General features: G+C 25.2%; 1 protein-coding gene across 1 annotated transcript; it reads right to left on the bottom strand.

Annotated features, from left to right (window-relative positions):
* Window positions 1-1,226: 1,226 nt before the first annotated feature.
* LOC145836599 (muscarinic acetylcholine receptor M2-like) lies at window positions 1,227-23,516 on the bottom strand. Its single transcript, XM_082944390.1, has 8 exons — window positions 23,279-23,516; window positions 22,084-22,228; window positions 18,402-18,588; window positions 18,021-18,121; window positions 17,278-17,911; window positions 2,180-2,341; window positions 1,418-1,537; window positions 1,227-1,358 (listed from the first exon to the last, which is right to left on the bottom strand). Exons 1-8 carry the CDS (start codon window positions 23,514-23,516, stop codon window positions 1,227-1,229), a joined length of 1,719 nt encoding a protein of 572 aa, XP_082800516.1.
* Window positions 23,517-25,071: the final 1,555 nt, after the last annotated feature.

Raw genomic sequence — 25,071 nt, 5'->3', positions numbered from 1 at the left:
GTGTAATAAAGTTTTTCTAACATTAATTTTGTATATATTTTCTGTGTTTTAAACCTTAAAAAACTAGATATTATTGGAAGAAAATATTGACATAAAATTGAAAGCTACTTACAACACATCTAAATCAGGGATCGGCAAACTACGGTCGGCTAGCTGGACTCAAAAGTAAACACTTTTTTCTAAAGATTATACGACTTTTAGTGTTATCTTTTAAAACTAATTTTTCAAAATAAATCAAAAAAAAAACACTTAGATGTAGGTTTTTCTCAAGCATATAAAAGATAATAATTTTTTAGGCCTGCAGAAATCTGATTTAAATTAATTATTATTATGCTTTTCTATATACAATTGGCAGTTTTTATTTTTAAAATTAATGAGTTGTTGAATATATTTTTTGAAGTTAGTAGAGTTTTGTTACCGTAACTTTTTTAAACTAAAGTTACACAAAAACAATTTTTTGTTTTCTAAAACAATATATTTATTAGAGTTAAAAATTATTTAAAAAAGGATCGAAATATATTAAAAGGTTTTTGTTTTTATTCAAATGTTAGTAATATTGTACACACAAATTTAGAAATAAATTTTAAACTTTTGTAAAAATATTTTTCTGCAATTGCTTATAGCTCAATATTTAGGTTTATAAGAAGTGGAAAAAATTTATTTCTATAGTTATATTTTAACGGTCCATATAAATAACTATAATTTGGTGAAAATTCTCAATTTATTGAGTTATATTGATTAGTTATATTAATGTTTTTATAGTAATAGTGGTTTTTATTTCAAATACTAGAAACAATAAAAGTTTAAGATTAAACAAGTGCCAAAAACGGTTAATGGTCCAATAATATAAATTCAAAATTTTAAAATTTAAAACATCTTTAAAACGTTAATAGAATATTCAAAATTTGATTACGACGTGCAACTTAACATAAACATATTTTTAATTTTCAATTTTTTTTAAATAAAATTTAAAAATTTTCGAATTTATCACTATCTTGCAGTAGCAAAATAATCAGTGATAGATTCAAAAAGCTTTAAGTTTTATAAAAAATGTTTGGAAATGAAAAATATAGTTATGTTAAGTTGCAAGTTGTACTTAAACAATACAACAATATTCCTTTCGACGTTGGAATTCAAAAGTTAGTTTTACAAAAAACTAACTTTCATAACTTTTCTAATTTCAAAAGCTTAAATGTATTAAAAAGTAACTGCATTAAAAGTTTCGTTTATCCTCTAAGTTTCGAGCAAATGACAAGCGGCAAAGCGAAGGAAAGCACCGGGATCTCTATCAACACTACAGAAGACATTGCGGCTGTCGTGCCGTACAATTTACCGAAAAATTTGCGGGAAAATACAAGCTGACATATGGTTCACGCCGCTCAAGACAAAAACTTTCAATATAATCGCAAATATTTACAGCCATAGGGATTTGAACAAAGTCCAAGCTTGCATTTTCATGATGCGAATAGACTCGATGAAGATTTTCACCTCCGCCGATCTGGTACACTATCAAAATCCACTCGCGTTCAAAATCCACCTGATTTTTTTTTGTATATTTATTAACTTATTTCATATATTTTTAATTAAAATTTTATATTTTATTTATTCTTCACTATCACTGTTACCCCAAACCCTTACCCTCGATCGGTAAGCGGTTCTCGTGTTTGACTGGGTGGATTTTGATCGCGGGTGAAATTTAAAGTGTCCCGCCGATCTCACGTTGTCACTGCTCATGATGAAAAATATTAGACTACATGATTTGTTAATTTCCCACAGCCAACACGTTGCAATAGTTTGAAAAAAGTATGTTAAACTTCACTAAACTTTCCTTTTTTAATCTTCTGTCGTCAAAGTACCTAAAGATAAATATAGCGCCAAAAAATTTTTCACCTTAAATGTTATTTAAGACAACTTTCCTTTATTAAGCTACAACTCCTTAATTTATTTTGTATTGTATAAGATTTAAGATAAAAATAGTTTCGGCGTATTATTTATATCTAATCTTATTTGAGCTGTTGTAATTTTGTGAAATTTCTACTTTGCTTACAATATTTATTTGCTTAATTAAAACTATAGTTAGGAAAAGGTGCAGCTACTTAAAAAAAGGTTCAAAAATGATTCATGGTATTGATCAACACAAAAAACAAAAGCTTTAACACACTAAACTAATACTAATTACCTTATTTACGCTTTTTAGTAGAAGGTTTTCCCACATTTGTCGTTTCGCTTCCATAATCATCAACACTTTCAGTGAACTGTGAGTTTTAATAATAGCAAACACAGTTGCACCATCTTTCAATTTGTCATAAACTTTCAGCTTCTCACAAACAAAAAACATTCTCTGCAAAGTTCAGCAAAACATACTGAGACGTTGAAATTAATTATTTAAGTGAGTTTAATGCAAAAATCAGTAACTTAGTCTGAATAGCGAACTTCTGCATCAAGATAAAGTTCTGAGTCACGTTTATCCAAGTTATTTATAACACATCAAAATACAAAATTTCAAATCGACAACAAGATACAGGACTGAACTTTCTTCTTACTAACAAACTTCAATCCGTTCTCATCCAAATTTTCAGAGTTTGGCTCGGCACTTTTGTGCAACCGTTTGATATTCTACTGTTTTGCCAAAGCATTATCAATACAACTAAAACGGTACAAAATCAGAATTAAGGCGCAGACAATTGTAAAAAAGTAAAAAAAATAAGTACACTGAGAAACCACAATATTTAAAACCCAAAGTTAAGCACATTAACAATAAACATGCAAAAAAAAATATTTTTCAAACACATTAAAAAAAGGACTTGTTGTTAATAGAAAAAAAAAACGCTGCTAACAAATTAAATCAAAATATACAAACTAATCCGAATACTAATCCGAAATCCTACAAACAAAGTAAGTAGTTGAAAAAAAATAACTTATCTGGAAATTTTACAGATAACTATTTTATTTAAACAAACCTTTTAATTTTAATCGAGACTGTATACCTTTTCGTAACACAGAAAGAAGCTTGTTCCACATTTCAATTGAACTATAAAAAAAATACTTATGCCAAACGTTATTGAAATGATGTCTACATATAATTTTTTTGTTATTACCTTTCAGTAAATACCTTTTTATGATTTGCAAAAATTGTTTTAATTAAATTGTAGTTTCACCGTTAGCTAGTTTAAAAAATGTTACAAGGTCAAATTCAAGTCTTCTGTATTTTAACATTTAATATTAAGTTTTGTTAGCCTATTAATGTGAGACGTAAGGAATAATTAAAGCGGTTTAAAACTACTTTGGTATATTTTTTTGAACAGTTTATAGATAGTTAATATATTTTTCAAGTATGGTGATCAGATTGGTGTGTTTAATTCAAATCTAGGACGAATGTATCGATATATAACATTTCAATAATGCTTATGTCTGAAGGTTTAAAAATCTTTAAAACTTGAAAAAGATCTAGTTGATGCAAATTAGTAAACGTAGTTAGTACATTGTTCAATTTAAATTTTCAGCAATAAGAATTCTAAGGTCTTCAAAAACTTTAATTGAAGATACGCTTGTTTTGGTAAAGTCAAGAGTTTAGACATACGTACTTTTTTGAACACTTAGAACCTGACATTTAATAGAATTTAAATTTAATTTTCTTTTTTTTATCCAATGGTAAACTTTATCTAAAGATTTATGTAAAATTGTGTTAGAGTAGCTAAATTTTTTGTGACATCTTGGATTAGATTGATACTGCTTCTAACATCATTTTCTGAAGCTACATAATTTATAGGAGAGTGCGCCAATAACCCCTCTTGAGGCACTACACTAAAGATAAGTAAAGATTCTGAAAATTTGTTACCTATTACTACTTTTTGAATTCTATCTGAAAAAAACGCTTTGAACTATTTAACTTGACTATTATGAGTTTTGTATTAAGATAACATTTAAATTACTTTGAAATGAGAGACAGGGTCAAAAGCTTTTCGAATAGCTAATTAAATTAACTTTGTAGACTTATTGCTCAAAAAAAAAACACCTACCATAAGTGCAAGTAATCCAATAATTTAAAACAGGATGTTCGTAAAAAGAAAAAACCTAATTGTTAAGGTGAAAGAAGTTATTCCAAAACGAAGTTCATGTTTTTTAAAATAAACTATGTTTTTCTAATTGTATAAAAAACAATCAATGTTTTTCAATAAAAAAATTTATATATTTTCACTGCAACTCATCAGAAACTTACTGCAGACATTTGGAGTAAATAGTAGTTTTTTTTTAACTAGAAGCATTAAACTTTAAAATACTACTTAAGTGACTAATTAAGTTGCTGTAAAAAACCAACTAACAAAAATCAATTTTAAAGTTTTTCTAGATTTATGTAAAATAGTAATGAACGCAAATAAATAATATAGGTATTAAAAAAAAATGTTTAAAATATACAAAGACACTTTTAAGTAAAGAATATAACCAAAGAAACTTTTAGATAAATTAACCAAAGACATTTTTAAATAAATAAAGAAACCCTGTAATCAAACTTTTTCTGCTTACATAGTTTAGGTTTATTTAAAAACATTGAGATTGCTTCTAATCTAACCAAATCAATATAATTTGTACAAATGTTAATAACCGTAAATCTCGATATATCATAGTTGTTTCCACAATCGACGTTGTTAATCAGATGTTCTGCTATCGAAGATATTTTTGTCGCATTTATTACAGCTTTAGTCTTATTATTAGTATTTTCTTATATAAAGTTTAATACACAATTAGGTATATGTTCATTCACTCTCGTTTTTAGATGCCTTGATGTTTGTCTAATATAAATTCTTTCGCAAAAGCAATTAAATTTGTAAATAATACAAATTTTATCAAGTTTTGTTGTCAAAGATTCCTTTGAAGTAATTGAGCAGATTAGAAATACTAATCCGGAAAAAATATTCTTATCTTCTTTTGATGTGAAAAAACTCTTTATAAGTGTCCCATTGGATGAGGTTATACAAATTTGTGGTGAAGTGTTAAATAGCTTAAAAAAACTAAGTATCAAGAAAATAAGTTTTATAAAATTAATAAAAATAGCTACAAGCGAAGTTCAGTTTAGCTTTGATAACGAGGTTTATAGTCAAATAGACGGAGTGATTATGGGGTCTCCTCTTGGGCCTACTCTTGCTAAGATCTTTATGGGATAACTAGAATCTCAATTGGATGATGAATTATCATCCCAAGTTCTTTACATAAGGTACATAGACGATTGTCTAGATATTTCACAAACAGAGAAAATTAATGAGACTTTGTTTTGTAAGTCAAACATGTTACATGAAAAAAATTCATTCACTAAAGTAATAAAAATCAATAACCAAATTCCTTTTCTGGATATACTAATTACAAAGAGTAAAGCGAAATTACTTACCAGTGTGTTTCCAAAGCCTTTATTTACAGGGCAATATTTGCATTTTCAATTTTTTTGTACCAAAAAAAAAGAAAAAGAAACCTGATAAGAACCTTATACCATTGGGCTTGTATAATTTTAATTTGTTCTCCTGAACTGCTTTATACTTAAAGAGAGAAGATTAAGGAAATTATAGTCAGAAATGGTTATCCATCAGAGCTGATAAAAAAAGTTATAAAACCACACGATGACAGCCGTAGGAAGCCTAAATTGTTTGGACCTGAGAAATTTCCTGCGGTTCTTAAACTACCATATTTTGGTAACGTATCAAGTTTATTTGAAAAGAAAGTGCAAGAACTTACACAGTCAACTTATAATTAAGTAAGGTCTAGAGTAATATTTGATTCTAAACCAGTTCTTAGATTGGAACTGAAAGACCCAATATCCTACCCTGGTAAAAGTTGTATTGTTTACAAATTTAATTGCTTTTGCGAAAGAACTTATATTAGACAAACATCAAGGCATCTAAAAACGAGAGTGAATGAACATATACCTAATTGTGTATTAAACTTTATATAAGAAAATACTAATAATAAGACTAAAGCTGTAATAAATGCGACAAAAATATCTTCGATAGCAGAACATCTGATTACCAAGGTCGATTGTGCAAACAACTATGATTTATCGAGATTTACGGTTATTAACATTTTATAAATTATATTGATTTGGTTAGATTAGAAGCAATCTTAATGTTTTTAAATAAACCTAAAATATGTAAGCAGAAAAAGTTTGATTACAGGGTTTCTTTATTTATTTAAAAATGTCTTTGGTTAATTTATCTAAAAGTTTCTTTGGTTATATTCTTTACTTAAAAGTGTCTTTGTATATTTTAAACATATTTTTTTAATAACCTATAATGTTTATTTGCGTTCATTACTATTTTACATGAATCTAGAAAAACCTAAAAATTGATTTTTGTTGATTGGTTTTTTACAGCAACCTAATTAATCACTTAAGTAGTATTTTAAAGTTTAATGTTTTTAGATAAATAAAACCATTGTTTTACTCCAAATGCTTGCAGTAAGTTTCTGATGAGTTGCAGTGAAAATATATAAATTTTTTTATTGAAAAACATTTATTGTTATTTATATAGGTAAAAAAAACTATAGTAGGCTTATGTTTTCGATATTAAAAGAATAAATTATATGTTTAGAAATTCTACGAAATCTTCTTTTCAAAGAAATTTATCTTCAGTTTGAAGGGTTGTATTTGCAAACTTTTTTGTGTACTGGTATAACATATTAGATTTTTTATTGGTTTGGTAAAAAAAAACAATTAAAAGTTTTTAGTTTTCAAAAAATAGAAAACAAATATTACGTTTAATAAAATATTAAGGATTTTTCTGGTGTTCTAACTGTTTTATCTTTCAAATGATTAACAAACTATGTTATTCCATCGTTTTTTATAATAAAATTTTACATTTCGACTCAGTTTTTTTTAACAACTTTTATTAAAATTTTTTCAGCTTACAAATCTATAAAGTTTTAAAAGAAGTTTCTATTGTCATTAAAATAATTATTTTATAAAAAATAAAAATTATTATTTAACTTTTACACAATTGCTAAAAATTGAAAATAACTGCAGTAAATGAACCACCTACCATAATATAGTGGTATAAAAAGCATTGCTAAAAGATTAAAAAACAACAAACGAAAAAACAATGTCGTTTTTAATAAGTAACATACAGTTTTTTAATACTGTACTGAAGTATATACTTAGAACCATATCTTGTGTAACTAATTATATTATTACTATTAATATATTGATTTAATTTTCAGTTATGAGTAAAGGAAAGTTTATTGTTTTAAGTTATGTATATATATAAGTTTCAAATATATACTCTGCACCCTGGCTTAGACTTAAAAAAGAGAAGAACAATAAAAAAACGTTTGTATAAAAAGCTAGGTTGTAAAACTAAACATATTGTTCTAATTTAATTAAAAAAAAATTAAAAGTATTCAGATTTAGAATAAACCAGGCTGATAACAAAAAAGAAACTTTATTGGCACCAAATTTAGTTTTTTCAAGTTTAAAACTTAAAAGAATTATTCTTTCCGAATCTGAAGTTTAAGTTTATAAAATAGTCATTTTTTTATATGCAAAACACTTTTAGTGCTATAAACATTAACAATACAGAAACAAGCATAACTAAGAATAATAAAACCATTTTTATTGATAAACAAAAGAGGTTCAAGAAAACTTTATTTTAACATCAATTCATAAAAAATAGTACCTGCTTTTCTATTAAGTATTGATTGACATAAATTAAAAAAAATTGTTTGAAGATTAGTAAATGTGTTGTAAAACTACAAAGCGAGTTAGCGTAAAAATAAAGAAGTTTTTGTTAAACAAAATTAAGTTTAATCTTATTAAACAAACTAGGTAAGCGATTTTCAATTTCAAAACTCCTTAGCTTTAGCTTTTTTAATAATCTTGATCTAAATTGTACAATTTAAAAGCTTTAAAAATTATCATGAGAATATTAGTTCTGCTTGTTTGTTTTCTAATAGCACAACGCAGGACAGCTAACGGAATTACTACAATAACTAGAAGAGATGAAACTCTAGAAAGCCGTTAGTTAAATATATACATTTGAATAGAATATGCTAAATCTTATATACTTTAACTGCAAAAAACCACTAATTTTTGACAAATAAAAACTAAGGTTTGTATAAAGTAATCAAAAAAACGAAGACATGCATTGAACTTAAAATCTACATAAAAAGTTTAAAAAAATTTCTAGCTTTAGAATTAAGAAATTAAAATGGGATGAAGGTAGTCTTCCTCTTTTGATTTTAAAGACCGGACAGGATTGAATTTTAGATAAATATAAATAAAAATGGTAAGAACCATTAAAAAAATCAGTCACAGTCTTATACAACCACTTTGAAGAGATCTTTCGTTTATTAAAAAACAAACATTTTCAATTCTGTAGAAAACCCAAAAATATACTAGCAACTAGAGAAAGTAAATTAAATATTTTTAGCAAAACTTAAAATAAAACTAAAAATTACCATATAATTATAATACTGAATTTCATACTTTTACTTTAAAATTAATGGAACACTTATATTTGAGATTAGTCAGTAAAGTTTGATATAATTTTTCAATTTGAGAAACTGAGAAAAAGACACTTTGGAAATTAAGGAATACAATACGTTAGAGCAAAGAAACATTTAAATTTTTTTGTTTGAAAAGATAGTTGTAGTTTAGATTTGTTTAAAAAAAAATCAATTAATAAAACTTTACAGGTAAATGGGATATATTTAGCTTATCATCTGGTTACTATTCGAAAAACCTGTGTATGATATACTTAAACAACAATGATATTAATTTGTGCACAAAGGCTCGAGGTCACCATGTTGTAGTTGTCGACTATTTAACTGGGGAAACCACACATAAAAGTTTTGACACATACAGGTATAGAAGCCAAGTAAGTAGAAAAGTCATTGTGGTATTTAATACAAATTTAGTTGAAAATAAGTAGCAAAAAATACTTGTTTAACGACAAAAAATAAGCTGGTAATTCGGTTATCGAGTCATACAACACGGTAACACTATTTTTTATTGAACGATAAAAAAAGCGCTAAAAAAGTTTGGTCTAAGGACCTGGTGTACAAAGGAACTTTTCGGTTATCGAGTCGTACACCACGTAACAGTAAATTGTCTTGTAAAGGACTTGCGTTACTTTAACATATACTAAAAAAGTTTATAGTATATAGATTATCTAATAAATAATTACAAAAATAAAGGTATACATAATACAATGCAAAGCCAAAAAAAAAACTACACGTAAAGTTTTGATGCTAATTATTTTTATATAAAAAAAATTAACTTTTAAATTCTAAATAAAAATTGTAATAATTGTGTTTAACTTGTTCACAGTACTGTGCATTATAAGCTCAGTGATAAAAGTTTTCTTATTAATCAGATTTGAAAACCTCATGTAAATATTGTTGATGTAGCTTTTGTTTAAAAAAAAGTCTTTTTTTATGTGTAAAAAAGTATAAAACCGACAGATCAACAGTTAAACTTTTCAATTAAATAAATAGTAGTTTTTGAAAATAAGATTAGTTAAAAAAAACAGGTAAAAGAAATGATTAGGTACTTAAAAGAAGATGTCAACTATAACTCTTTTATTATAATAAATCTAAAAGATTCAACTTGGTGGAACCGGTTTACATATAATGAGCGAAATTATTTGAAAAAGCTTGGAGCTGTTGAGAAAAACTGTTCTACTTCACCTAGTAGATGGACAAATGGTTTAAAAGTTTATCAAACTTATAAAATCTAAGTACAGTAAACTTGGCCATTTATATTTCTGCTTTAATTTAACATTTGAAAAGTATTAAACCACTTGATCTATACTAGACTTATGTTAGAATTTTTGACTTGTCATATTTGTTTTTAATTTTAACCTTTCTTTTAAATTTCGTATACAATAAAGTAAAGTTTTTAAATACAATTAAAACAATGCTATTGATTTAATAAATGTTCTAATTAAAAAACAAGACAAAGTAGTTAGAAATAATTGTTAAGCTCGGAATGGTTGGACACTTGTTACAAAAAAAGTAAAAGCCGAAGAAAAATTGCCTGGTTGGGTGAGATGTAAATCATCGAAAAATGATGCTGTTATATGGACATCTATTGATCTTAGTAAATTGTTTATTTAGCTTTAAATTTGGAAGTTTAGAAATAATTACTTAGTTAAAAAAATTAGAAACAACTCATCTAATCAATAGACAAACAAAAACGATTCCAGCTAAATACTTTATCACTAAGTTTCGTTTAAAAAAATCTTTTTGAGCTTAAACATCAAAATTCAGAGCTTAATAACTCAAAAAACTAAATATGCATATATTTTTAATTAAGATAAAATAAAACTAAAGGTACTTAAACATTTCTTGTTTTTGTTGTAAAAATACTAACTATAAAAAAGTATTATACTGTTTAGTATTTAGTTTATAAAATAGTTAACACATACAAAAAAAGTAAAATATTCATTAATAAGAAATTATTGTTTTTTCTAACAAGGTTTTTACTTACATTATCATGAAACAACCTCATCAAATTTTTAAAAGGAGAAAATGTCAGTTGGCAATATAACGTAGAAAAAGACAAATGTGAAAAAACATATTCAAAATATTGTGGAAAAACTACCTTAACTAGTTATGAGTCTGAAGAAGTTTGCATATCTAAAAACAAAGCAAATCCAGAGATTTTTGGTTATTTTAATTTATTAGAAATATTTAATTGATTATGATTAGTAAAAGTTTTTTGTGCGCCTAACTTACCCTAAATGAAATAATTAGGAGGGATTATAGTAGTACTAATACTCCTTATATTAGAAATAAGTTTTATTTTTTTAAAATCTACATAGAATTTGTAGTTATAAAAAATCAGAAAAGAATCTTTGATTTCAAAGAAAAGAACTTGCTTTGAAAAAAAAACCTAAAAAACAGATGAGCAACATGTAGAAATATGCAGTAGACCAAGTTACACTGGTCACTGCAGAAAACTTCATCGAATGTGGCATTACGATAAAGATTCTAGGAACTGTAATGAATTTATCTATGGAGGATGTGATGAAGATAAAACAATAAATCACAACAGATTTGAATCGGAGTTGGGGTGTTTGAGATTTTGTAATCCAAACAATAAAACTTCAGTTTTTGAAAGCATGTTTTTTTAACTTTTATAGACTATTATTTAATATGTTTTGACTATTTGTAGTAACGGTTATATTTTTCCTTTAAAAACTTTTTGCTTTACATAAAAAACAATGGTGGTTTTTTACTGGTAATAAATATAGTATATTGAAAATAGTAGCAAAGAATTAAAGCATGATATTGAAATTATAACATTAAAGTAAGTATTCTCATTAACTGTTACAGATTACACTTCAAAAGTGGTTTGGGTGTTAAAAAACTGGACTGATGCTCAGGAATATTGTTCAAAAAATTTTCTAATGGTCAACTAGCTAATCACGGTTGGGAGCTTAATGAAAATAGATTATGAGTTATCATTGAAAAATGATTAACATATTTTTATATTAACAGATATAACTCAATAGTTAGAAAAAACTAACAGATAAATATCATGTGAAACGATACATGACAACTCAAGTTTGGACAAATCAAGTTCTTAAAATTTTTTTTTATATGTATCTTAGAAAGTATTATATATTCGAAAAAAACTTTTGTAGGTCTAAATAGTAATACTATGGTAGTAAATAAATATTTGAAAGAAAAAATTAAGAAAACAGGATTTTAAAAATTACTAAAACTACTATATTTAAAAAAAGTGTTTTAGCCACATCTCATAAATAGTTTAAGTTTCAAGAAAAAAAGATCGTGTAGATCTAATTATTAAGATTATGATAACAAAATATTTTTGTTTCCAAATTTTATTTAAAGAGATATGAACAACAATTCATAATTATAAAAGTTTGAATTATTGGAACTTGAATTGTCCGAATTCGAATAGTCGTGCACCCTGTGAAACTTATCTACTTAACCTTTAAAGTTTTAACACCATCAACAATTTTTTTTACTTGTTTTTAAACATTTCAAATATTTTGTTTATATTTATATATATACTATTTTTTATTACTCAAGAAATTTCTCAAAAAATTTGGATCTGCCAGTAGAGCACCTGACACATTATTTTTGGCTCGGTTATAAAGAAGTACGCCAAACGTGGTTAAGACCAGATGATACACCAGTTGTGCCAACCATTGAATGGGCGAGTCCATTATCACCACCTCATATAGAAAGTATAAATGAAAACCATGATCACAACTACATTGCTCTTACTTATGGTTACTTTAGCGCAGCAGAGCTTAAACACAGTGGATTCGAAAATAAAAACGAGGCTTTCTTCATTTGCGAATACACTGATAAATAAATTTGATAAAAACTTTTTTTTTAAGAATAAATTTTTAGCATTGAAATCTAATTTGATTAAGTTTGCAATAAACGAAAATTATTGAACTGTGCAACGTTTTATGATGTGAATAGCTTGAGTTATAGTTTGGCACTAACCAAAAGTATAAAACAGTGTAAACCTAATTTATACAAACCTTAGTAAGAAGTAGGATTAAAATTATTAAAAAAAGTTTTTTAATATTTATATGATATAAAAAATAAAGTTAAACGTGAAAAATGTAATAAGTTTATAAGATTTATACATAACTAACTTAGATAAAAACTAACTAAATTGATCTTTTAAAGTTAAAAGAAAAATACTATACAGGGGCGTGTCTATGTGTATCTAATGGGGTAGCACTTTTTTTTTTGGTCAAATAATATAGTGCTTTATAGAGTTGTTTACTACAAAAACATTAAAAAAAGTATAAAGTCTACTCAAATATTAAAGAAACTTTTATTTGTAATGAGTATAAAGTAATTAGTATAAATAAATCTTAAAAACTATGTAAGTTATTTAAAACCCAGGTTAATGAGACATCAACTATTTGCTTAAACTTTAATATAACAGGAAACAAATAATAAGTTGGTAACACGTACTGCAAAGTTTAATTAACTATTATTTGTTAGATGTGCAGATACCTTTAATAGATATTTACTATTACTTAAAAACTTAAAAAAAGCTTTAAATAAAGATATAAGTTTTAATAAGTTTTTATATAAGTTTTAAATAAGAACTAAATAACCATAGGTATTATATGTTAGTAAACTGGTTGAACAGAATTTAAATGCCAATCAAAAGAAAGTGGTGAAATTTAACTAGATTGATGAAAAAGAGGAGTAGTTGAATTGACATGTTCAGTTTTTTTACAGGCTGTAAAACTGCAATATATAGTTCAAAATAGTGCATAATCTTAATATATTTACTATTACTTCCATTTTCAGTTAAAAAATATGCATGTTAATTAAGAGTTTTCTTTGTTAACCGGGCTCTCAAAAATTATAAACTTGTTATGACATTATTATTGAACTTTAATTTAAAATTAGTTTTATTTGTTAAGAAAATCACTGAAATTTAAACTTTTTTATGTTTACACTAAGTATTTACATATTGTAGTTGTATGTATTCGTTTATTTAACATTTAAAATGAAAAAAAACACAAGCAAATCTAATAAAATAAGTAAAGTTTCGACATAACAACGTTTTGAGTTGTTAAAACTTTTTGTTGTTTTTATTTTTCAGGGTAGCACAGGGTCCAAGAAACCAGTCTAAACACGCCACTGCTACAGTAACGTTTAAATGATATTAAACTCTAAAACAGGATTTCCCAAACTTTTTTTCAAAGTTTTCTCTTTTTAAAGAAATTAAAAAAGCTATGACACCTTTCAACAAGATAAAAAAAAAACTACTATTAAAAACGCCTAATACCTTTTTTTTGCTCTTCATCATCAACTCCAGAATATCTAGTGAAATTTTAAAATTATTACCTCATTGCCCTTGTGGCCCCTTTACTGCTCATGTCTACCCCTTTGGCCTCTTTGCTGCTTATGGCCCACTTTGGTAAACCCTGCTTTAAAACTAAAAAAAAAATGTAGACTTTGAATTATACTATTAATACAAAACAGAGTTTAAAAAGAACATTCAAGTTTTCAGTTTGTAGAAGCAAAATGAAAATTATAAAAAAAAAACCCAGGTTTTTTATTTAAAACCAATACAATACAGCTAGACTCATTAGAATCTAACCGGATTTTTATTAAAACAAACAAACAGAGCTGCCACTAATGTATTTTTTTGAATTCTAAGGTTTGAGAAGCAGTCTTGCATTTTGTTAATGAATCAATAACTGTTCTAAAATAACTAAATTTGCTACAGGTCAAATATTTGATTTATCATTTATATGACTCAAAGTACAAATAATAATAATTTTTTAAATTTAAGTGTTGCAACTTTAATATTAATGTTTTAAACTAAAACAAACTATATCAAAATCTTGTTAATTAGTTGCTATACAATAAATTGTTACAATGAAAACATAATACCATTTAGCTTAAAATATCCACATAAAAACTATACACATATAAAAAACGTGTGTTCACACTTTATTTGAATTAGCTATAAAATATATTTCCATTTTTTAAATTCAGGAATTCAATAACAAAACAAAACTATAACAGACACAGGTTGTAGACTAAAAACACGTAAATAGTAGTTTTTTGATAACTAAAAATGAGTTTAAAATTTCGTATTGTAAATTTATATCGGAAGTGATAAAATTGTACAAAAATTACGAACCTCAAAGCTTGAAGTTAATTTAGGATTAGCTAAAAAAGTATTAGATTTAATAAAGTTAGAGTATAAAGTGTTTACAAGTACTTAGTCTTATAATTTAATTTAATCTATAAAAACATTAAAGTTTAGTGAGTTTTTACTCTTGTAAAAGTGTTGAATAAAAAAATAAATAGTAAGCTTGAAACAAAGTTTAAAATAATGTAATAAAGGTAATGGTTTTTATTTTCGTAAAAAAATTGTAGGTTAGTATAACTAAGTACATCGTTAAAAATTATATAGCTACGAAAGTCCTCTAAAATTAATGAGATATTTTCAAAAACTTAAAATAAAGAAAAAAAAACTTTTGTGTAACTAGCTTAATATACAAAAAAGCAGTGCAAATTCTTTAATTAATGTTTGCTACTTCATTATTTTTACTATAGTAAAACTAAAAAAATACAAAAGTAGCTAACTATTTCTTAATAAAAAAATTATTAATCTTTTCACTAGGATAATCGGACAAAAAGCTTATGGCAAACTAAAACTTATACTTAGCCTAATGTTTGAGAAAAAAAAATCATTCATATAATTTTTACAACAAATACAATGTGTCTTTCAGTCAGAGCTTGATTACCTGACATTGCCCAAAGTAGGAATAATATTTGCGTTATTTAGACTATAAAACAAACTAGAGCAAAATAAAAGTTTCCTAAAGTTACAACTAGTTTTTCATTTTTATCAAATATAGAATTGCTTGGTAAATAATCGAGTTACTATTGTTGTTTATTTATTTAAGTAAAAGCTGTTTTCAAGTTTTTATAAATAATGCTATTAAGTTTAATATTTTTTTTGATACATTCCTCCTTTCTATATTTCAGCATAACTGCTATGTTTTTAATTATTAATTTTTACAATTTCATTAAGACCAAATTATTTTATGCTGTAATGTGTTAAGCTTTAGATGTTATATAACAATGAATCAAGTAAAAAAAATAAAACATAGAAAATTATTTTATATAAAACCGTTTCATTCTGTTGGAAATCAAATAAATAAAAATTTAAGCGTAAAACACTATATTTATTTCTGCGAAATTACAAGCAACGATTTTAAATAGAAATAGGAAACCAATAAAAAAATCCCATTTACGTCAATCGGTAAAATATTTAAAGTTTACATTATTTTTTGCATTAACCAAGCAGTTTTGTTTTAAGATTTTTTTATTTTGGTTTTAATAATTTTAAATCAAGAAAAAAAAAATTTTTGAAAACATATCCCACGCACTTATTTAATAGTTTCTCATCATTTTTCCTTTTTGTAAATAAACAAAACATTAAAGATCTATTCTAATAAACTAAAACTTTTACTTAGAATTTTTTAACATCTAAACTATAAAACCCTGTTTTAACTTCGAACTCTCTACCAGTATTTCACTGTGGACAATATTAGCATATATTTTATCTAAATACAACTATTATTCGTTGTATTATGTATTACATTAACTTAAAATTTTATAACTCGATCTTCTTTCTGTAAACAAACTTTTGTTGTTTTGATAATTTCTGATAAAAAAGAAGAAAACTAATGATAATTTAAAGTTTAGTATTTAATTATTTCAACTATATAATTTCTTTTTTTTTTGCTATATCGAACCATAAATTTTAAAAAACTAGGAAAAACATGATAGTTTTGAAGATTTTAACAAAATGTTTTAACAACAATATGCCTTTGAAAGCTGATTGTAAGTTATTTTGATTGTTTTTAACAAAAAGTTAAAGAATTAAACTAAAGGCTAAAACTTCATAAAATTCAAGTATAATGTTTAAAACAAAATAAAACAAAATGTTATAAAGTTTAAAACATCAATTTCTGTGATTATCTGGCATAATTTATTATAAAATTAAAATTATATCTGAGTACAAAATACGTTTTAGATTAACAAATAATAAGAATGCAATCTAAATTATTTTATAAGAAATTTATTTAATGTTTAATACTGTCGTGTACAAAACTTTTGGTCACAAACCATTTTAGGTGGTTTTAGAAACAATTTTTTAAACATAAATTTCCTTTAAAAGTACCTAGGCATTAATGCTTAATTGGTTTTTCTTTTTTTTATAGTTGCTCACAATTTATTGTAAGTCACAAAACTATTATCATTTTGTTTAAGTTTTATGTAGCATAAAACGTTTAAATAGCTGGACAAAATTTAATTGAAGCATAAGTTATGAAAATAAATGTTAAGTTCAAGTTCAAGCAGGTAGAACTAACATAAAAATTAAGTATTAAAAACTAAAAAAAAAACGTATTTAATTTTAAACCAACTAATTTAAGAGCTTTTGTTTTAAACAAGGATAAAACAGATAAAAACATTTAAAAACTTTTGTATTTGCCAAAAAACAAAAAGCCACTTGTACACTGTATGAAGGCTAATTTTTGATATATCGATAACAGTATGTTTCAAAGATCATTCAGTATAAGATTACATATAAACACATACAAGTATAGTTTTAGCAGTTATAAAATCAATAGCTAAGTGTGGTAATTAGATTAGATTTGTGTGGTAGCTACCTTACACATTTTTAATTGTTTTACTTTAATAAAGCTTTTTCTTTTTTGTTATATTTTTTTGTTTTTAAGTATGTTTTCGAAAATGCTTAACTTTTTCTCTGTTTGACTTTTTCCACCACTTGGTGGTCAAAATGAATTTGAAAGTGACGCGGAAATTTTCGTTGCAAAGACCGTAGCAGAACGGGTTCACTGTACTGTTCAAGTAGCACAGCCAATAACTGACCACCCAGGCGATCTTGCTCGGTGTAATATTGGTCAATGCTTTCGTGATTGCTATCAGGCTGTAAGGCAACCACAGCACTATGAAGCAGGTGAGCACGCACTTCAGCAGCAGTGTGATCCGTCTCTCTCTCGACAGTCTCTGGCAGCTTGAAGTAATAATCGTACGCGTTTTTTGTCGTGTCAAACTCATCGAGCCATTTTTGCTTTCCGACGGCGATACATTTCGCATTAATTGATTGTTGTTAGCTATTTTAACTGAACATTTTTCCTTAACTTCTTTGTAGGACGAGCTTTCAACTTGGCTGTTATAGTCTGAATCGCCAGAGATCTTATCTTCTAAACTTTTCTTTTGACTTCTCATAATTTTAAGCTTCGATTGTGATGTTGGCAATCTGTTGTTGTTTACACTTTCGTCTCGTAAAGCTGTTGTTACTGTAGGAAAATGGTGAATTGAACTTGCTAAAGATGCTTTGTGAGCCGCAATAAGAATCCCAGCAGTGCTTCTGTGAATGAAAACGATATATAAGAAAAATATAGTACTTACTTTTATGAAAGTTAGCTGAGTCAGAGTTAGTTTTTACAAAACGTATCTAAAAAATTCCAAACACTTACATTTTGCGCATACTCAACTTTGAAATAACTTGCCAATATAGAAAGCACATAATTAGAGCGGGAAGGTAAAATGCAACTGAGATCGTCAAAACTCCGAGAAACTGAAAGTTAATATTGAATGAAGCTTAAGTAATAAGTTTTTAACGAAAAATAATTAGAAATTTTCGTCTACGTTTCGTAATACTTCATTGTAATACAACAAAAAAAGTTATTCACTTAAAGATTTTTAAATAAAAACAATATAACTAAGTATTACTTGAAGCATACTTGCCATTTAAAAAAGAACTCTTGACGTAAGATAAGTAATAAAATGTTATTTCTTAAAAGTATACAATTAAAAAAAAAATTTCAACAACATAGTTAAAAAAAAGTTTTACCTACTTTATTATCGAGAAACGGAACTTTACAATCACTGTCATTTTCGATTAAATTGGCGGTGTTCCACCAAATAATTGTTGGTCCCCACATTAAAAACGAAATAGACCATACGATAATGATTGCGACAAGAGCATTTTTACGACGGCTAGACCATATTTTGTATTTTACTGGCTTTGTTACTGCAAAGTACCTGTAAAAAATGCTACATGTACTATCTTAGTAAATACAGAAATTTTGTTCAGTTGCGTACAAAACTTTAGCATCAATAATTATTATATCTATGGTTTTTATCACGGTTCTGAAGTTTCAATTTCTTGGTTGTCCGCTCAATTTTTTTTCAAATTTATTATGTTTATTTTGTAATTTAAATGGATAAAAATGTTGATGATTGTTGTATTTTTGAAGTATAATATAATTCAAAAGACAATGTTATGTTAATTTATTTTGCTTGTTCAACCAAACTAATTTTGCTGCCGGAATCAAACATAAAAAAAGTACATGCGATGAAGTAGTTAAAAGTTAAAAGATATTTCAGAGATTTTATATAATGAATTTTCCATCTAACTTTATATTTGCATAAAATGTTCCACATTTTGTAATTTTTAAAACAAAAAAGGTATTTGAAATTGTATTTTTTGTTGGTAATATTTACTAAATGTTTTAAGCTTTTTTGAATTAGAAAAATAAACGATTGTTTTAATCAGGTTAGATTGTCTTCTAAAAGAGAATTTTAAAAATTTAACAAGCTGCCTGTATAAAAGGCTTTTTAATATGCACTTTAGGTTATCTAAAAAAAGTGTTTGTTATATAACGGTGATGTCTATAAAAATAAGAAGACTTTTAACAGCATTATAAAAAGTACGGTCGATAGTTTTTATAATACTAAACTAATAAATACTTAGAAATTTGATAAATATATAAACTTTTATTTGCAGTGATGTAAACTATAATAAAGTTTCAACGTAATAAAAAACAAGTTCAGTACATAAAGTTTTACTCAATAAAATATTAAATCCCTTGCATTGATTAAAGTACAAACCTTGTCTTAAATGATGTTGTAGCGTAGCTGAAACAATTTTAGAAGTACAAGGTACAAGAGTTTTATTACATCATAAAAATATTTGTACGTCCTTGTTATGCGTTCCGATTAATTTAGATCAATACAAAGTTTTATCCTTCTTCAAGTTTTTAAATCAAACAAAGAATATTTAGTTTACTTAAAGGTCATAAAACTTTGCGTATCATTTAATTTAAAATTGTCTTGAGTATAAAGTTTCTAAAAATGCTTGTTTAAAAATTTTATTTATGAAAAACGAAAAAAAAAGAAAAAATAAATAGACTATAGTCTTTATGTAATTTTAAACATTTTTTTTAAACGTTTTCATCCTTTATTTTAAAGATATAAAGAAAAACAAAAAATTTTGAAGTTTTTAAATTCTAGATGTAATAACTATAGTTAAATGGTTATATTATGCTTTGTAGTAATCTAAACAAAAAACAACTGACTGCATAAAATAATTTTAAACAACAATTTATTTTAAATTATTAGATGTTAACATTATTTATTAGATCATGATGATCATGACTATATTTGATAAAAGTCAAGCATCTAGAATTGTTTTAGTGAATAGCAAAAAACTTCGTAAGCTACGATAATTTGAATAACAACAATCTTGTTTTATGTTGAATAACTTATATTATAAATTTATATGCAATGTTAAGAATTTTTACTATTTACGAAATTTATTTTTTTAAATTATTTTTCAAACTTTTTTGACGTAACTCTACGCGCTTGGTTAGACTTTACATGTTTACAGTAATTATAGGTCATGTCATGGTCACCGCTGAAAAACGTACTTGCATGTAAAGTTATATAGTTGGATTGTAAACTAGAGCTTCGACTCGTTAAAAGAACAAGATAAATTCATAAAGTCTAAAAGTATAAACTTATCTTAAATAGCTTTTAAAAACACATAATTCACAGGTGCAAAATAATGAAACTTCAGCACACAAAATTAAAGTAAAATTATGTGTACAATAAATGTTTTATTTTTAATAGAATAATAGAATATCAATCATCGCATCGTATATATTGTTTTCTATTAGTGTTCCAATGTTTTTATGTTTTATAACTTGAATAGGCTTGTCTATATAAGCGTATGACAAAAAAAAAGTTTTTATCGTGGTGAGAACAATATTTCATTTAAGAAAAATAATTTCAACTTTCTTATTTAACTTAAACACTTAAAAAGAGTCTCAAAAACAAACAATAAATACTTAATAGCTGTTTTTTAGTTCAAATTACTTAATATAATGTTAATTTTAAACAAAAAAGCGAATGAAAACTTTTTATTTTGTAAAAATACAGTTGTAGTGCTTAAAAATTAGTAAATTCCAAATAAAAAAGTTTGATAAAATATTATTAATTCATTTTGGTAATTCTAATTTGATAGATTAAAGAACTTAAACCTTTGAAAAAATTGTGAGGATGTTTCGATCGCTAACTAGTTTTGGAAGCATAATAAAGATATTTATCTAACTGTTTTATCGTTCAAAGGATCCGTGTGAAATATGGACATAAAGACTTTTTTACGATTAAATTCATTGTAACAAACACACTAAACAGTATAACTACCACTTAAGTAAAATGAAATATTTTTAAATTTAATAAAGTTGTTAACAGGTCATTTTAGATAAATAACTTGTTTATAGTTTGTTTAAAAGTTTATGCAATGCTGAGCTGTAAAGATACTTCAATAAATTTAAACTTTATTAATTTTAAAATTGTAATAACATGAAGCTTCATACTTTGTTTGAAAAAAGTATATCTAAAAATATCAAACAAAACTTGAAAAAATTTATTTGTCAATAAAAAAATATTTTATGTTAACCTTTTAAGAATAGTTTTTTGATAAAGTGCTGATAAAGTGTTTAGAAATAAAGGACATTAAACTATTTTTAATGGTTGGATGAAATTAAACTAGAGTAATCTGAATACAGTTTTTATAACATTTAGATACAGAAACTAAAAAAAGTTATGATGTTTGCCAAAAAACTTTATTTTAAACAAAGTAAAATTAATATATAAAGTATTCAATAATTGTATTGCATAACATATAAGGATTATCTAGCTATTCTTAAGAACTTTATTTAAAAATTATTATGTGTTTAATTAAGTATTGAAATTTCATTAATTTAGAACTTTTATATGATAACTTTCAATATTTGTTGTAAGAAATAACTAATACAAGTTGTGCAAATGTTCTTTTCTAATACTTGTAGACTGTTTGTTATGCGAAGTCAGCTTTAAATTTTTGTTTAAAGTCGCGTAAATTATTAATTAAAAATGCTTTTACCATGAGCTTTTAAATACTCTTGTAAATCCTCAATGGTAAATGATTACGCAAGTATGAGTAAACTATAGAAATAAGAAAAAAATAGCAAAAGTAACTATTTAAGTTAATAAACACTCTTTTAGTGTTAATTTAAGTTTGAAAAGTCACTTTAGTATTTTATTTTAAAAGAAGAAATGTAAATAAAGCTGAATAATGTTTTAAAAGTTCACATTATTTATGTATCAACAAAGTTAACTAGCTATTAATAAGTTCGCAAAACTTTTTTTCATAAAGCATTAGAGCTAGAACTTAAAAACAACTAAAAATCATATAAAAATGGTTTAACGAACCGGTCAACGCAAATAACAAGAAGGTTCATCACCGATGAGTTTGAGGCAGTGTAGTCAACAACTAACCACAACTTGCACATGAAATCACCCATTGTCCACTTTTCATTGATGTTGTATACCAAAAATACATTCATTGAAAAAGCACCTACAGATTTTAAGTAAAACAGTAAAAGTTTTATATAGAACTGACAGGTATAATTAAGTAAAGCATTTATCTTCACATTGTGCACAAAATTTTCTTTGAAACATACAGTAGATATTCAGTAGTTTATAATGAAGAACATATAAAAAGCATACTTGACAAGAGTAAGATGCACAGAACTTTTTATCACAGTTTAGCGTGCACAGATACAAATTACCATGAAGACCTGGAGCATTGTAATTGTAGGTTTTTAAAAAATATTAAATTATTACACCTTCACAACCACATAAGATTTAGACCAGATTTATTCCATTAAAAAGTTAAAATTTTAGTTATAACTTAATTACAACGTTGAAGTTGCAAAAACCTAAATATGTTTTTCCTTTAAATAAGTTATTAGCCTTTTAAGTAAAACAACAAGTAACACTAGTATTTAGTGTCTAACTAAACTTTAGTTTTTAATATTTTACAAACTACTTTTTGCCAATTGTCCTTACTGAAAGAACATATAATTTCTTAAGCTTTACTTATTTTATTTAACTTTTTTTTGAACAAGAATTATAGTATTGAAACCTTTAAAATCGTTTAAATATTGCTTCACTTCATATAAAGAACTTATTTTTATGTTTTTTGTACTAAAAAAGTAGTTTTTAAGTTTGTATTTTACATAAGTTTATATACATAGGGCTCTGAGACTAACTACAAATTTTAAAAAGTGTTTTATCTTTTTAATTAAAATGTTTTGAACAAAAAAAATAATGCATAATAGCGAGGTATGCTATTTACTAAACAAAAAGTTAAAGTGTTAAAAATTAATGCAATTAGGTCAGTCGTGCTTACATTTTTGGATACTATAACAATAACGAGAGTATAAAACACATGAAAAGAGCAATGTTTTGTTTATAAACTTATATTGTCCAATGTCATATGGCTTTGTTTATACAGTTCGCTAAACGTGATCTTTAAGCATACATAGTTGTTAAAGTCGTAAACCTAAATCTTTTAGAAATTTAGATTATTTCAAACTTCTAAAGTAGCTGTAAAAGTTCTTACCAATGATAAAATCGCTGACTGCTAGGCTCAGGATTATAAAATTGCTGAAGTATCGCAAAGTTGGGTTGACGATAAGTGAGAGTATGACAAGAAAGTTACCCAATACAGTTATAATGCTGCATAGAACAGCCACTGTCGATATAAAGTAGACCTGATTAGTAGTTAACGATGTGTCTTCTGGCGTTGTAAAGTTTTTCACTTCGGGTTCATTTAAACTAGGTTCCTCAGTCGAATTCATGGTAAATTTAATTGTTTAGGAGTTATCTTTAAAAGAATGAGATAAGTTATGCTTTGATATTTTACAGCTTGATTTTTATTTTAAACTGATTTATTTTCGTTATAATAAATATAGAAAGTAAAAAAAAACAATAACTTAGTTTTTTATTAGATATCTACAATATATAAAATACATAAAAAAGTTAACAGAAAATCAACAAAATTATATATATGTCAATTTTCTCACTTCAAATAAACCATAAAAATAACAATGCCAATTAAAAAAAAATCTACACAAACTTAAATTTACTTTTGTAAAATACTTTAAAATCACTTTAAAAAATTTCACGGTTGTTATTGCTTAAATAATGTTCTTGTATTTTGATGACTTTTTTTGTTTTTATTTGTCTTCTCTTGTTTCCATGTGACTTGTATATGAAAAACTGACTTTATAGCTTTCAAAAACTTTAAAGATAAAAATTGAGCCTGAAGTCTGATGCTTTTTAAAATCATAATTTAAAATATATGTCTTGATAAAAATAAACTGCTATAGTTAATATTTTAGTTTTTAATTTATTACCAGTTTTAATTAAAATAAATACCTACACTACACTGATCATAAAGAAAATTCCTTTTGTTTATCTTTTTCATCTGTCTTTGTGAACATGAGATTCTTAAATCGTGTATGATTTTGTAAGCTTGTTTGAAACAAAACGCTACATACGTGGTGAGTTTAAAAATATGTACAACAAAGTTATAGTGTATGTAGAAATAGCTGAAGCTTTTAAACAAATGTAATTGTAATTGTTTTATATCTAGTAAAAATATAATTCAAATAAACTTAAACATTTCAATAATAATTGTTTCTTCAAACTTATTTTTTTCTGTGTTTTGTACAAGTTAAATTAAAAGATTGATTGCTGTGATTTTTTTTAAATATTAATTTTTACAAATTAAAAAAATTGATATAATTTTACAATTTATTAAAAACATTAAATATAAAAGTAATAAACTTATTTTAAAGCTTAAAAAAACGTTTGCAGTTATAACAAACTATTAAAATATCAGAAAACTATAATTTAAAAAAAAAAAGTTTATAAATTCTATGACTAGTTTATGATTTTTATCCTTTAAAAAAACCATTATGAATATAGTAACAATAGTTTAAAGTCTACAAAAGGTAAATATAGTTTTATTGTCAGACAAAAAATATTGATTACATTTGTATAACAACATAAAATTTTGTTGTGAAAACAAGCAAGTACATTTAGCAATAACAGCTCGTTTTCTTACTTTTTATAGCTTAAGTGAACATTTGAGTTAACGTGTTGCACTTAATAAATATATTAATATTTTGAACTATTTACGAAATACGTAGAAGTATCGAATTTTAAAGTTAAAAAATACTACGAAGTTTATATTTATATCTTTTTTTTTTGTATAGTAAGCTTTTTTAGTAATTAACAACTAAGCTTCGAAAACGATTTAAAAAAAACTTAATAATAGAAATAAAAGCTCATTTAATTTTCATAAATCACTTTTATAGACTGTTTATTTATAAAAGGTAAAATTGTTTT

This window comes from Thalia democratica, chromosome 5 (assembly GCF_965202585.1).
Source record: "Thalia democratica chromosome 5, ktThaDemo2.hap1.1, whole genome shotgun sequence".
Lineage (NCBI taxonomy): Eukaryota > Metazoa > Chordata > Thaliacea > Salpida > Salpidae > Thalia > Thalia democratica.
The sequence above is the reverse complement of the archived record's forward strand: the minus strand, read 5'-3'. Positions and strand labels throughout refer to the sequence as shown.

What these genes read in the sequence shown, in the direction of transcription:
- LOC145836599 (XM_082944390.1), bottom strand. Translation starts at nt 23,516, where the DNA reads ATGAATTCGACTGAGGAACCTAGTTTAAATGAACCCGAAGTGAAAAAC. An exon ending in AGTCAGCGATTTTATCATTG is followed by an intron (nt 22,229 to 23,278) that starts GTAAGAACTTTT and finishes TAAAATCTGTAG; the next exon opens with GTGCTTTTTCAATGAATGTA. An exon ending in CTTGTTATTTGCGTTGACCG is followed by an intron (nt 18,589 to 22,083) that starts GTTCGTTAAACC and finishes CATTTTTTACAG; the next exon opens with GTACTTTGCAGTAACAAAGC.